Here is a 13,237-nt window from a genome sequence, read left to right on the forward strand (position 1 = left end):
TTTATGTGTGGTCTCAGGAGGCAGCTGTTGACGAGAGTGAGACTTTGGAACAGAGACCTTATTTCCCTATATCCCGAGGGAGGAGAGCCCGTCAGATGAGTGTGTGCATCCACGTGTGCACATACATGCCTTAGCTGTACAGAAAGGCTACCTAGCAGCCCCAAGTACACACAGCAGTGCTGGGCCCCGACCGGGAGAGCCTCATTGCTTTGTCAGTCACCAGGTAGACCAGCTGCTTTAGTGGAGAAAGAGAGAGTCCATCGTGTCCAGACTCTTGTTCAGCCCTCGCTGTTTAATTTTAAGATGCCTCCTGATACTTGTTAGAGGTTGCTTACAACCTCTGCATTTTCTGAAGCACTTATTGAACATGTAATAAGTGCCAGGTACCGTACTGGGCACTGAGTGGAGTGAGGCGAGGTCCTTGCCCTCTGAGGGCTTCCAGCCTGAGGAAGGAGGCAGGTGCACACAGGGTGACGAGTGCTGTCCTTTTGCACCCTGGGGCCCGAGCAATGGGGCCACACCAGACCTCAGATGAGATGTAACCACTGAAGCTCAGGGCCAGCTGGTCCCAAGCTGTTTATCCCCAACAGCCACACACAGCTGGGCTTTGTCTCCTTTGACAGCAGTCTGAGCTGTCATTTGGGCAGTGAAGCCTTGGGTAGGGAAACCAGCCCCTTTCCTGCTCCCATTGACTCAGTCTGTCCAGCTCGCCAGCAGCCCCGCTAGAGAGGGCAACAAAGGGACACTGCCCAGGTGTGTGGGCCCAGGAACAGAGTGTGGTCCAGGTCTGTGGGCCACAGGTAGCTGCCTCACTGTTTGCCCCCTTTGGTGGAGTCACTCTGTTTCTCAGGGTGTGGAATGGCCTGCTACAGAGCAGTGCATTCCTGAGACCCACAACCCTGATACAACAAAGAGAACCAGTCTCCCCAGGAGAAGCAGAGTCCTACTCTGCATTTCTGTCGTGAGGGACAGTCGTGGTCTGGCAGCATTATCTTTCCTGGGAACCTCACGTCTTGGGATGTGTCTGAGCCTGTGTCCAGGGCTGCCCGCCCTCAAGCCCACTTGCAAGCAGTGACCCTGGCATTTTCTCAGAGAGGGGGCAGGTGTGTTATCCTAAGACGTTAACCACACATTTTTAAAAGGGGGGAGGGGATGTCCTCTGGAACCACTGCTTCTTTCCCAATTCATTAATATGTTTTCAATCTTTGATTTCTTAAAGCCAACTGAAAGTGAAAATGTCCCTGTCCCAACTGCTACACCTGGGGTAAGATCAGTGACTAGTCCCCAGGGGCTGGGCCTTTTCCTTGAGTTTATTTGACCATGTCGAGTTTTCCACTAGTTTTTCTGTATTCTCCATGATTGTCCTTCCAGAACAGTGTCTGCAGTGGTTTGCGTTCATCATCAGTGTCCAGTACTCTTGAGCAGCCCAGAGTCCTCCTCTTACTACACTAGGCCACGTGGACATGCATGTGCCGTGTGGACCAGTGTCCCAAGCCCTGTGTTGTTAGCATGTAACGTTTTCTTTCATATCATGCTTTTTAAGGTGAAAAGGCCCTAGAAACACATCTTCAGTTCTTGGCTCTGTCACCTTTGTTTGCATCTGTTGCTGTTTTTCTGAAAGTGTTGCATGTTCTACTTTTCATTGGGTTTGACCTCTCCATGATAACCCTTCAGAACTCTGAAGAGAGCAATAGAATCTCCATCACCTTTTTCCGTCTTTTCCGAGTGATGCGATTGGTGAAGCTTCTCAGCAGGGGGGAAGGCATCCGGACATTGCTGTGGACTTTTATTAAATCCTTTCAGGTAAGAACCATGCCAAGGGCGTGTCTTTGTCTTTGAAGATCATATGTAAGTCAATGATTGTCCCCTGTTGTGGAGGATCCAGACTCCCTTCTGCATGACCACTGTGACTACCTAAGCCATGTGACTGCTCAGGTCACATGACCACCTGGGTCATATGGCCACCTAGGTCAATAGAGAATATGAAATGCTGGAGAGACCTGACCCACATTCCTTGGGTAAATCAAACAGGATTACTTGCTTAAAAGAAACAGAAAAGAAAGCAGTAAGGACCTGTAGCTGAGACATCTGCAACATTTCCAAGACTGACAGAGACAGGGAGCCTCTGAGCCCCCTCAGTCTGTTCCTGCCCAGGATGCCATTTAGTGAGGGGTGATGTGTGAGAGTGTGCTGGGTTCCCTGAGTCCCCCAGAAGCCTAACAACCTCTCGCTAGGATGGCTTCTCCTCATAAGGCTGCAACAGTCTGTCAGCTAGTCTGTCTAGACTTGAGTCAGAGACCACTTTGCCCCGGGCCAGCTCGCCATCCCAGTCTCTGTGTTTTCCAATACCTGGAAGGATTACAATGTTGAGGACATTTAGGCATCAGCCAGATCTCATTCTTCATCTGTGATTCTCCAGGCTGGTGCAACCTGGTTCTAGTCTATTCCTGAATAGACCTGGCTTCTCCTGTACCTTCCAGTACTTACTCCTGTACCTACCCAGATATTCTAGTCTTCTGGACTGAATCCATGGGGAAAGGGGTATAGATTCTTGTTTAAAAGAATCATCAATGGAGGGAATTTGGAGATATGCACAAACATTAGAAAGTGAATCATGAATCTTTGTTTTTTAATTATTTGACTACTTTTAATTCAAAAGTAATAAATGGTCACATTAACAAGTGAAGCTATCCAAAGATATATAAGGAAAAAGTTCAAACTGACTCCCACCACCTCTGACGGAACAAGTGTTAACATCCAAGGAAGCGTTTTTCTGCAGTGGGTGGGATTTTAACAGGTAAAGAGGAGAAAGGATGGGATAGCATTTGGGGAAGGGGGTAAATTAAAAAACTCCAAGAAGGAAAATCATACATCCTGGTGGGGAGAATGAGGTTGTAGGAACCAAGAATGCAGCTCTGAGAGAGGCAGGGCAGAGCAGGGGGTCTGAGGCAGGTGAACCTTGGTCTTGGTGAGGGATGAAATCCTACACAATTGTTATCAACATGAAGTCCCAAAGTTTGTGAGTGGACTGCTATAAAAATAGAATGAATTCATGTGATGGGATCATTCTTATTCACTTTAAAAGAAATCACTAAACGCTTTTATCAAAAAAACGATTTGGTCACTATAGTAAGTAGAGTAGTGGTTCATAAAAACTGAGAAACAGCGCCAACAGAATTCGTAAATGTTCTATAATCTATGTAGGAAGACATTGCCTATAGGTGTGGTGAGGAAAGCCCAAAACTAACCCTGGGAGGCTCTGTCAGGATGGTGTCGCTGCACCGGGCCAGGCTGGCAGGTGCAGACCCAGAGCTGACACACATTGGAAAGTGTTTTAGCCACTGGCTTTTTGATGACCTTTCTTGGATAGGAGAGAAAGTGGATGCTTTAAGCATGTGTTCCTGGCATTAGGTTTAACAATCTGGGTACCCCCTGGAGGGGTGCCCCGCACATGGACACCTTCTGCCACATGATGAGAGAGAAAAATTGAGGAACATTGGATTAAAGGACCAGGGGTTTGGCCTAACATATACTTGTATTTGATGTTCCTAAGGAGAACCCGGACTTTGCGATTACCCACATAGCTCCTTTTCTTTCCTGGCCCAAACCCCCACCTCTGTGCCTCTTTCAGAGAGTGTGCCTTTTAAGCAAGGCGTCTTGCTTTCTACAGCGACGGCCAGAAAGTGTTTCTTCCCCTCTGACCCAGTAATTCCCCTCCTGACACTTCGCCCTAAGGAAATACTTTAGCAGATGGCAAGGTCATTGTGCATAAAGATAACCCCTTTGTAAGGGGATGTACAATAGCCCCTCACCCCCACCCCAAACATACCCACAAACAAGAATGGGAGCCATCTAAATGCTGGTGTTCTGGAATGATTTGATCAGTTATGATACGTTCACACAGGAATCCAATGATGAATTTCAACATTACGACGAGAAGGGAGTGTGTGCGTTGACGCTGCTGAGGGTTAGGGTACACGGTTTAATGACTTTGGAAGCACATCCTGCCTGCAGCTTCGTAGCACGAGGTGTGCGCGTGGCTGGTATACTCAGGACTGAACTCATCGTACTGGGCTGAGGTTTAGAAAGTCCTGCCTCGCTGTGGGTGTCCTTTCACTGTAACACGGGAGAGAAAACCATGTGGCCTCGTGTGGGTCGTCAGTTTGCGCCTGAGCAGGCACCAGGGCAAGCGGCCAGCACTGAGCTGTGTGCTTCCTGTCTTCCAGGCGCTCCCATACGTCGCCCTTCTCATAGCCATGTTGTTCTTCATCTATGCGGTGATTGGCATGCAGGTAAGCTCCGGCTCCCTTGGCGTCCCTTTTGCCAGGTAGTCCCAAATCTGTGGCACGATGGCCCTTGGCCACGTGGAACGGAAAGACAAGATCGTGATTTTGCAGCCAGACACCTTGGCTGCTGAAGAGATATGAAGATGAGCTGCGTGTGGCTCCAAAGGGAAGAGCCTGTGCCAAAGAGCCCGGCTCAGAAGAGCGAGGAGGGGTTGGAATGTGCCACGGAAAGCTGCGTTTAGTGGTACTCCTCACCCCCAATATGCATCTTGGGGGAGCCAGCTGATGGAGAAAACCCATACTTGATTTTAGAAACAGGAACTGCCATACTAAAGGAGCCATAAATGTCTTAGTTTCTGCACCAATGTTGCTAGAAGATATTTAATTCTACAAAAGTCTGTTTATATTGTGGAAAATTGTTTTGTTATAGCCCAGTGAGAGGCTCACTTGAAACAAACTATTTTGGATACGTGGCTGGGGCTGAACGGGAACCATTATCTTGCCTTGGTCGCCCTCCTTTAAGAAGAAGCATGAAACCAGGGCTTTCTGTGAGCCTGGCTGAAAGGCTGCAGGATATTTTCCAGTTCCTCCTGGGGTGGGTAAAGGCGTTGGGGCTTCATTAACAGCTGAGCCCTAACAAGAAGGGGCAGTGGGCAGAGCCTCCAGGAGGGAGAGGCAGGTGAAGAGCAGCCTGTGGCACTGGACCTCCCTGGGTGGTCTCCGCCACACTCTCCACAAGTTCAGATGCCCTCTTTCAGATAAAGGAGGGATGTGAGTCTAAAAGACATGGAGTGATTCCAGAGGCAGAGAAGCGGTTGTGCGTATCTTTTTTATTCTGAAGGCATAGAAGGACTCACAAGTCTCTAAGAGTCGTGAACCAAGAATCAACAGACTTGAGCCCCTGTAACTGAGCAGCGTGTGATGCTGTGGGCCCCAAAACGTCCTTTATGACGTGCTGCTCTCATGTAAACCAGAGCTATCTCAGAGCTCTGCAGCTGCATTGCACTCAGGAGGCTTAGGCAGGCGTCAGGCTCTTCTGAAATGTCAATGTGCTCCTATAAGTCCCACAAGTAAAGTATTTCTGAACTTGTCTTTGCCCTGGAGGTAAAGCCCACTGGCCCCACAGTTGTCTCCAGCCTGACCGTTGTCTGTCTGCACCCTCGTTCTCTTCATGTCCTGGAGCACCTACTTGCCTGTGTCCCTTTGCAGGCAGTGCTCCCTCTGCCTGGAGCATTCATCTCTCTCTCTGTCACGTGACTGGCTTTACTTATCCTCCAGTTCTGGGCCTTCATCTTACTCCCCCGGAGGCCTCTCTGACCCAAGTCCCCAACCTCGGATATGTGAGCCTGTTCTGTGTTTTCTGTGCCTCTGGGTCAGCCCAGCTCTCAGCAGGCGGGGCTGCCTGTCTGCCTGCTTTTCTGTCCCTCCCCCAGGATAGGGGCTCCTGGAGGGGAGACCGTTCCTGACTGCCCCGTGTTGCCAGCAGTTAGCACAGAGCCCAGCACATCTGTGGGAATCAATGAAGTGCCCAGCACTGTGAGAAAGCCCTAGTGGGTGTGGATGCAACCTGAGGTAGTGCTTAATTCGCAAATGGAGGGTTTTATTTTCATCTGCCAAAATCTGTTCTTTTTTCCCCCTCATAATTTCTCTACCTAGATGTTTGGGAAAGTCGCCATGAGGGACAACAACCAGATCAATAGGAACAACAATTTCCAGACCTTTCCCCAGGCAGTGCTGCTGCTCTTCAGGTACCTGAGTCTGGCACGGGGGCGTGTCTCTCTCTAGCTTTGGGCTCCAGAGTGACAGAGGACGCGTGCTATGACCGCAGCCTGGGCTTTCCCAGTTGATCATGGTAGCTTTTCATATTTGTTCTTTATTCTTAAACAGAAACACTAGCCTCATCTCAGCTACAGAGGAATTTTGCTGGCTTGTTGAAATGGCTGTGGCCGTTCACATTGTGGCTGGCTTAAGGTTTATCCATTTAGGAGTCAGGCGGTCTACTAAGGCCACCAGGAAAATTACGGGGTGTATGCTTACGCATGGAAGTATGCACTGAAACAACCAGGAACACGGCAATTTAGCAGAACACGGAACATAGAGGCCTTTTGCATAGCCAATCGGGACAGTTTCTGAGATGTGGAATTTGAAATTTTATGGGATCGTTTTTAACCCCAGTTAAATAACTTTGTGAACAAGTTACCTCAAAGTGAGAGAACCTGGTAGAAATCATAGAAGTAATTTGTAAGGACTCTAGTAACTGGATAGCAAGTCATTTGCAAGTTAGGTAGTTTCTTTGCTTTCAACAAAATTGAACTGGGATCTAATCAAATTGTCAGATGTTAGATCATTAAAATATAATAAATAATCATTAAAAAATTGTAACATAAGGGTTTAAAGAAGAGCGGATGTAAAAATAAACATCCATTTTTACAAAAATAATTGATATGCTTCCCTTGATTGATCTAAATCAGTCCAAATAAATAGGAATTTCATATTTTCAGTAATTCAAACTGGCTCTCCCCCAAATTACTTAAGTTTTGCTCTTGTTCAGAAGTTTTTTCTTAAAATTTCTTAGAGGTCTAAGCTTCAAATCCCTTCTTTCCCCACTAAAGCCCTTTCTTTGCTTAATCTCAAAAAGATGTGCGACAGGTGAGGCGTGGCAGGAGATCATGCTGGCCTGCCTCCCGGGGAAACTCTGCGACCCCGAGTCCGATTACAACCCAGGGGAGGAAAACTCGTGTGGGAGCAACTTCGCCATTGTGTATTTCATCAGTTTTTACATGCTCTGCGCATTTCTGGTACGTGATCAGAAGGACTCCCTCTGTGAATTGATAGATGTTTCTGTAGCTTTGGGATTCAGACCAATGGTGTGGCCCGTCAGCTTGTTGCTGGCTATTTTATGTTGAGCCCTCTAGACTTGGCAGTTGGAGGTTTTTGCTGAAATCAGGAGTGTTACTAGTTCCTTTGTTATGAGCAGTGGTTTGATGCTTCATCCCAGGCTTGGGGCAGCCACTACCCCGCTTCTCAGGGCTGCTGGTTCCTTTATAAAATTTTCAAAGCCGCTGCACATAGCAGCCACTTAAGAGTATGAGTTATTTGGTGGCGATGAAATGATAAAACTGCAGTGTGCTTCGAATGTCCAGCACATCCTCCTGCCCTCCCCTGGGACTAGACCAAAGCCATTTCAGGAAGCTATGAGCCTATTTTTTCTGAAACATTCCCCGGAAGGAACATTTGTACAGCCTCTGGAGAAATGGGTTGAAATGTTTCACGACCCTACAGTTAGGAAGCACTTACCGGGGTCTGGCCTCATCCGTTCCACTACAGCTGAAGCTGCCTCTCCCTGGTTTGCTTTCACAGATCATCAACCTGTTTGTGGCTGTCATCATGGACAATTTTGATTATCTGACCCGGGACTGGTCTATTCTGGGGCCTCACCATTTAGACGAATTCAAGAGAATATGGTCAGAATACGACCCCGAGGCAAAGTAGGTTGGAAAGGATTCTATGGGGCTTGTGTGGACTATTTCTGGAATGTTGGCTGTGGTTTCTGTGGAAGGTGGAATGGACTGAGCGCTCAGGCCAGCAGTGCTGCCCTTGACCTCACGTTGTCCTTTGTCTCCAGGGGAAGGATCAAGCACCTCGACGTGGTCACTCTGCTCCGCCGCATCCAGCCTCCCCTGGGGTTTGGGAAATTATGCCCACACAGAGTAGCCTGTAAGGTAAGTGTCCCATTTGGGTGTTTGATGGCCTCTCTTACAGGGACTCATTCAACAGACACTTCCTAAGTGACATTCTGCCAAACCTTCTGTCAGGCCCTGGGGATGCATCGATGAAAAATACAATATGTGGTTCCTGTCCTGAGGGACTCCCAGATTATAACTCAGCTACCAATAAGAATAGGAAGGGAATTATGTAATTTGTCATTGGGTGAATGGAGGAGAGCGTGACATTTGCGACAGGTCCAGAAGGAGAAAATTAGGAGTTTGCAAGAGTGGGAAGGGCATTGCAGACAGGGAGCACAGAGAAACCAGATGCAGAGGCAGGAGAATCGATGTCATCTGTGCAAATGGGGAGTCACTGGTGTGGCTAGAACATACAAGGAAAGGGCAGAAAGCCACAGGCACAAACTCAGCGTAGCTGTGAGGACCCTTCTCTGCCATGCTGAGTTCCAAGAAAGACACGAGTGGCCTTCCATGTTAGAAGGTAAACTCTGGCTATGAAGATGTAAACTGGGGACAGGAGAACACCCAGGGGAGCTGCTGGGGTTACCTAAGTGTGAAGCAACAAGAGCCAAAGTGAGGGCAGTGGAAGCGGGGCTAGAGAGGAGGGCATGGTTAAAAGATCGACGTAGGAAGTAGAACGGATACGACTTGTTCCCCTGGACATTTCTATCTTGTGTGATGGTGGACATGGCGATGTGCCCTCTGCTGACAGAGCTCCTTTGCTGGTGAGCCATGGCAGGCTGCGGCCTTTCACACAGGGATCCATCTCCCACCCATCCCATTTCTGTAGTTTTCACATCAGACCATGCTCTCTGGGAGCCCTAGTTGAGACTTGTTCTTTCCACAGAACTCACAGAACCTTGAATCAGGTGTAGCAACAGAGAAGGATTCCCATTTTTAAAGGAGAAATGGAAGATTTGCCTGTTGAAACTCTACCCTGTAGAAATCCAGCCAGTTTGCACAACAGGTGGTCCCCTCCCACATGGATCTGAGGGATTTTGGGGTCAGGGGTTTTACCACTCCAGGGTTGCTGGGCCAGCTCTAGACAGACCCAAGGTAACAAAGTAGAGTCTACAATATACATATTTCAGTCTTTCAAAGACATCTCCTAAGCCAAACTCATTGTTCCCTGCCCTGAAAATCCAGAAAGCCCCATTGGCAAGTCCTCGGGGACCTTGCTAAGGTCGTTGCTTCTCCTCGGCCAGGACTCTGGATGTAAGTATGGAGAATAAGCCATAGAAGTTGACTTTCCCAGGACTAGCCTCTTTTCTGTTTTCTAAGAACAAGATTGGTTCCAGTTCACGGCTGTCATCTGGTGCTTACATTTTTAGACCCTTTTATGTAAAGGACCTAAGTGTCCTCGAGGCACAAAGTGGTACATTTTGCTGACTCAGGAACTTGCCAGGAAACCTGACTGAGTGCCCAGGGCATCCTAGCTGCCTGCGCTGGTTTTGGACATAGGGATGGTTGGTAATAGGACTGGGAATTTAGGTGGGATGCATCATGCAAACACAGATTTCCAGTCCATTAATAGGGAGGGAAAAAACAAAACAAAGCACTTTTTTATTTTTTTAACTCTTTCTCTTGGGACACACTGTCAGCCAAAAATAAGAGCTTTGAAACTATTAATAATTATAATTACCATTAGTTTAGCACTTACCTGGTTGCAGGCTCTGGGCTGAAATCTGTGTCCATGATCTTTAATCCTTACATGGCCGTTTCAGGGTGGGCATGTCGTCTTATTTACAGATGAGATAACTGGGAGCTGGAGAGGGTGTTATTTACCCGGTGCTCTCCGTGCTGGTGTTAGAGGGACCAGGAGAGAGAAAAGAGAGGCAGGAAGTGGAGATCTTGCTCTGAAAGACCAAACACTTGGAGAAACCATGTGGACTCCACAGTGGTCTCATCAGGGCAGGGTCCTTGAAGGACACGCCCCGTTTGAGGACTAGTAACAAACCCTGTTGCCTGGGGACCTAAGTCCCGGGACCTGTGCCTGGCTCATTCTATCTAGTGCATCCTCTTACCCTCACAACTGCCTTAATGATGTGCCCAGAGTGGAGGCCTGATCCCCAGACACAGGGACTGCTGCTTAATGAGAAAGGGAGAAGAATGCTGGCACAGTGAGGTGATTAAACAATTAAGGTAAAAAAACAACAACAATTCAAGTGGCAGCATGTGCATTTTGCATTTATGACTAAAGCTTTGATCTTTGTCATGTCAGAGCCCCACAGATGGTAGGTGCTCCTCAAATGGCTGTTGAAGTAAATTGAGAGTTCACTGGAAAAGAGATGAGGGGTAAACAGAATACACGTGGAAAAGGGATATGGCCATCATAAATCATTCACATTTTATTAAGAAACTTTTATTTCTGTTTACAGAGATTAGTTGCCATGAACATGCCTCTCAACAGTGACGGGACAGTCATGTTTAATGCAACCCTGTTTGCGTTGGTTCGAACAGCTCTGAAAATCAAGACCGAAGGTGAGAGTTCCCTGGAAGCAGGACAGGTGGCAGAACTGGGAGGAGATGCCATCTCCCACCTGCGTTCTTCCTTCTGGCCTGTCCGTGTCATGGGGAGGCCTTGGGGAAGGGGGTGGTGAGTGCAATGAGGACATTTGTGCTGATCAGCTGGCTGTCCCTGAATCTCTCATCCCTTCTTTCTTTCCTTTATGCTTCCCTTTGTCCCAGAAACTTTTGAGGTGACTCATGCCACTGCTTACTACAGAGCAGGAGAAATAGGTGGGAGACCTGGTAGAGACAGAACTGTCACACGAGTTCATTCCAGCTGTCCTTTACTTGTCATACTTGTATGACCTTCAGTGAGGAATTTTGCTGTTCTGGGCTGTAGTTTCTTTCTCTATGGAAAGGAAATACACACACCTATGTTATGGGAAGTCCTGGGGATAAGATGAGGTGATGTCTGCAGCCAGCCCAGAGAGTTTGCACGTGCTTTATGTATCAGCTAGCGCGCTGAGCCTACAGCTAAAGGAAGGCCTTTGGCCTTTTTGCTGTAATTCTTTGTGATAATATGAAGACCATTCCAGACAAAGGAGAGGTTTTAATGGGAAGGATATGCAGTGCTAGCACGTAGTTGGAACTTGGAAAATACTATTAAGACCAGCGGAGACCAAACCAGAGTGGTCTTTGTGGCCACACTCAGCCCTGGTAGCAAAAGCCCTGGAGAGTGGCTATTGAGATTGGCTTGGTGACAACTTCAGAGGTGGAATGGAAATCAGACTGCAGCAGATTGAGATGTGACCAAGAGGTGAAGAAGCTGAGACCATGAGGGAAGAGAGGGAAGAGGGGCCAGCAAGGGACGCGTGCGGAGTCAGTGGATAGCTGTTTCCTCGCAACCCCAGAGTTCAGGGTGAATCTATCCAGCAAAGCCAGTCCCTTCAAGCTAATATACACTGCTTACAGTGTGCACCTCTGTACCTGGCCCCCAGCTGGCATCAGTGAGGGATGCAGTGAGGGAGGGTTTTTATATACTGGCATGTCAAGGAGACAAACATCAGCCTGTCTGATAAAAGACCACGACGGTGTGATGCAGATGAGCCCATATAACAGGAATCGAGAGAGTCTTATTTGGGGGAAATTTAGTGCGAGTCTTCAAGGATGGAGGCAAGAGTTGGCATTCTAGGCTGGGAGCAGTGGGAAGGAATAGGTGTTGGCTTGGGAGGGTAGGACAGGTTCAGGTTATGACAGGCCTTGGATTCCAGAGTAACATGGTTGTTCCCACAGTAGAGTGGAGTGGCTGCCCATTGGGCGGCTCGCTAACTATGTGCTGAATACAGGAAGTGTGTATGACCCTGATGGGGAGAGCCTGGTGGGAGGGGAGACCCTTCTGAGGTCCACATGCCCATCCAGGTTCCGCTGGGAGGGCAGCAGCCATGGTGAGAACAGAGAGGCATTGCTGGGTAAAAGAAACAAGGCTTGTTTTCCCCTCTTGCTTTTGGAACCCAGGGAACCTGGAGCAAGCTAATGAAGAACTTCGAGCTGTGATAAAGAAAATCTGGAAGAAAACCAGCATGAAACTCCTTGACCAAGTAGTCCCTCCAGCTGGTGGTCAGTGTGATCTATTTCCTAAGTAGCTCTTGGCCAACACGTTGGTTTCAATGCTAGTGTCTCCAGCCAGCCCAGAGCATTTGCACATGCTTTATGTATCAGCCAGCGCACTGAGCAACAGCTAAGGAAGGTCTTTCGGCCTTTTTTGCTGTAATTCTTTGGGGAAATTATGAAGAGAGGTTTCAGTGGGAGGGATATCCAGACTCAGATGGCTGGAGCAGGGGTTTTCTTCTTGGTGGAGGAATTAATGTCAGAGAACAAGCTTGCTGCCTCAAAACGAAAAAGCTTGTATTTTTCGGTCCAAAATGAAATACTTAAGACTAGTTTCCATTTATTCAACGATTAACATATCGTTGAAAGCTTCTCCCCCCGCCAAAAAAAAAGATAGCTGTCAGAAAGTGGTATTTTCAAAATATTCTTAGTCAAGACTGAGTTTATGACCATAATTACCCAAATGTCCCTTTATTTAGAATTTAGAGTAGGGACAGGACTAACAGGCATGCTTCTTTCTTTTCGTATTGATCATAAAATAACTGACTAAACTTTTTTCAGATTTATATATATATAACATACATATATATATAATATAGACACTTTTTCCGTTTTTGTTTAAGTGCACATGGACTTAGAAGTTGAAGTGGTTGTTTTTTGACTATTTTATTTTCAAGTTTTAAAGGCGCAGAATCCGTTTACTCGGTGCCATCACCCAGCGTTCTAGAATCCCTAGCCCTGGGCACATGATAAGCCTTTGGTGTATTTTGTAGCCAAACTAACTTTCATAGTGTCACGGCCCCTGCTGCTTTCGAGGTTAGTCCGGCTCAGGTCTGGATGCCGACTCCAGACCCCCAGGCCAGGATGGTGGTCAGGCCTCACCATCTGAGAAGGTGACAACTGCTGCCTCTTGAGGGCGGAGAGAGCAGCATACTGGCCAGCTCTGTTCCTCAACATGAAGTGAGAAACCATATGAGCATGTGTCACTGCAGGGAAGCCACCCATACCTGGTATGGCCACCAGTTGAAAGCTGGGAAAGATGGCCCCCAAAGAAATGATAGGAAGAGCAAAAGCACCCCAAACCAAAAAGAAAAAATCCCCAAACTTCCACCCAGAGAACCCTGGCTTTCCCCAGGAGAACTGATACTGCACCTTTAAAACAACTCTTTG

The 13,237-nt window shown here is 47.8% G+C and overlaps 1 protein-coding gene across 27 annotated transcripts in view; it reads left to right on the top strand.

Annotated features, from left to right (window-relative positions):
* The window catches only part of CACNA1D (calcium voltage-gated channel subunit alpha1 D), a 427,078-nt gene that overhangs the window by 379,684 nt on the left and 34,157 nt on the right, over window positions 1-13,237 (top strand). For 15 of the 27 annotated variants that reach the window (XM_088798486.1, XM_088798482.1, XM_074313103.2 and 12 more), the window contains 9 exons: window positions 1,220-1,264; window positions 1,675-1,803; window positions 4,227-4,292; window positions 5,943-6,034; window positions 6,925-7,084; window positions 7,647-7,774; window positions 7,912-8,008; window positions 10,390-10,492; window positions 11,975-12,076. In XM_088798486.1, the coding sequence (XP_088654612.1) occupies window positions 1,220-1,264; window positions 1,675-1,803; window positions 4,227-4,292; window positions 5,943-6,034; window positions 6,925-7,084; window positions 7,647-7,774; window positions 7,912-8,008; window positions 10,390-10,492; window positions 11,975-12,076 (922 nt within the window). The remainder of the gene's footprint in view (window positions 1-1,219; window positions 1,265-1,674; window positions 1,804-4,226; window positions 4,293-5,942; window positions 6,035-6,924; window positions 7,085-7,646; window positions 7,775-7,911; window positions 8,009-10,389; window positions 10,493-11,974; window positions 12,077-13,237) is intronic. The other 12 variants (XM_088798495.1, XM_074313111.2, XM_088798480.1 and 9 more) reach the window with 1 other exon arrangement.

The sequence above is a fragment of the Rhinolophus sinicus genome, chromosome 5, assembly GCF_057876585.1.
Source record: "Rhinolophus sinicus isolate RSI-liver-muscle chromosome 5, RSI-T2T, whole genome shotgun sequence".
Classification (NCBI taxonomy): Eukaryota; Metazoa; Chordata; class Mammalia; order Chiroptera; family Rhinolophidae; genus Rhinolophus; species Rhinolophus sinicus.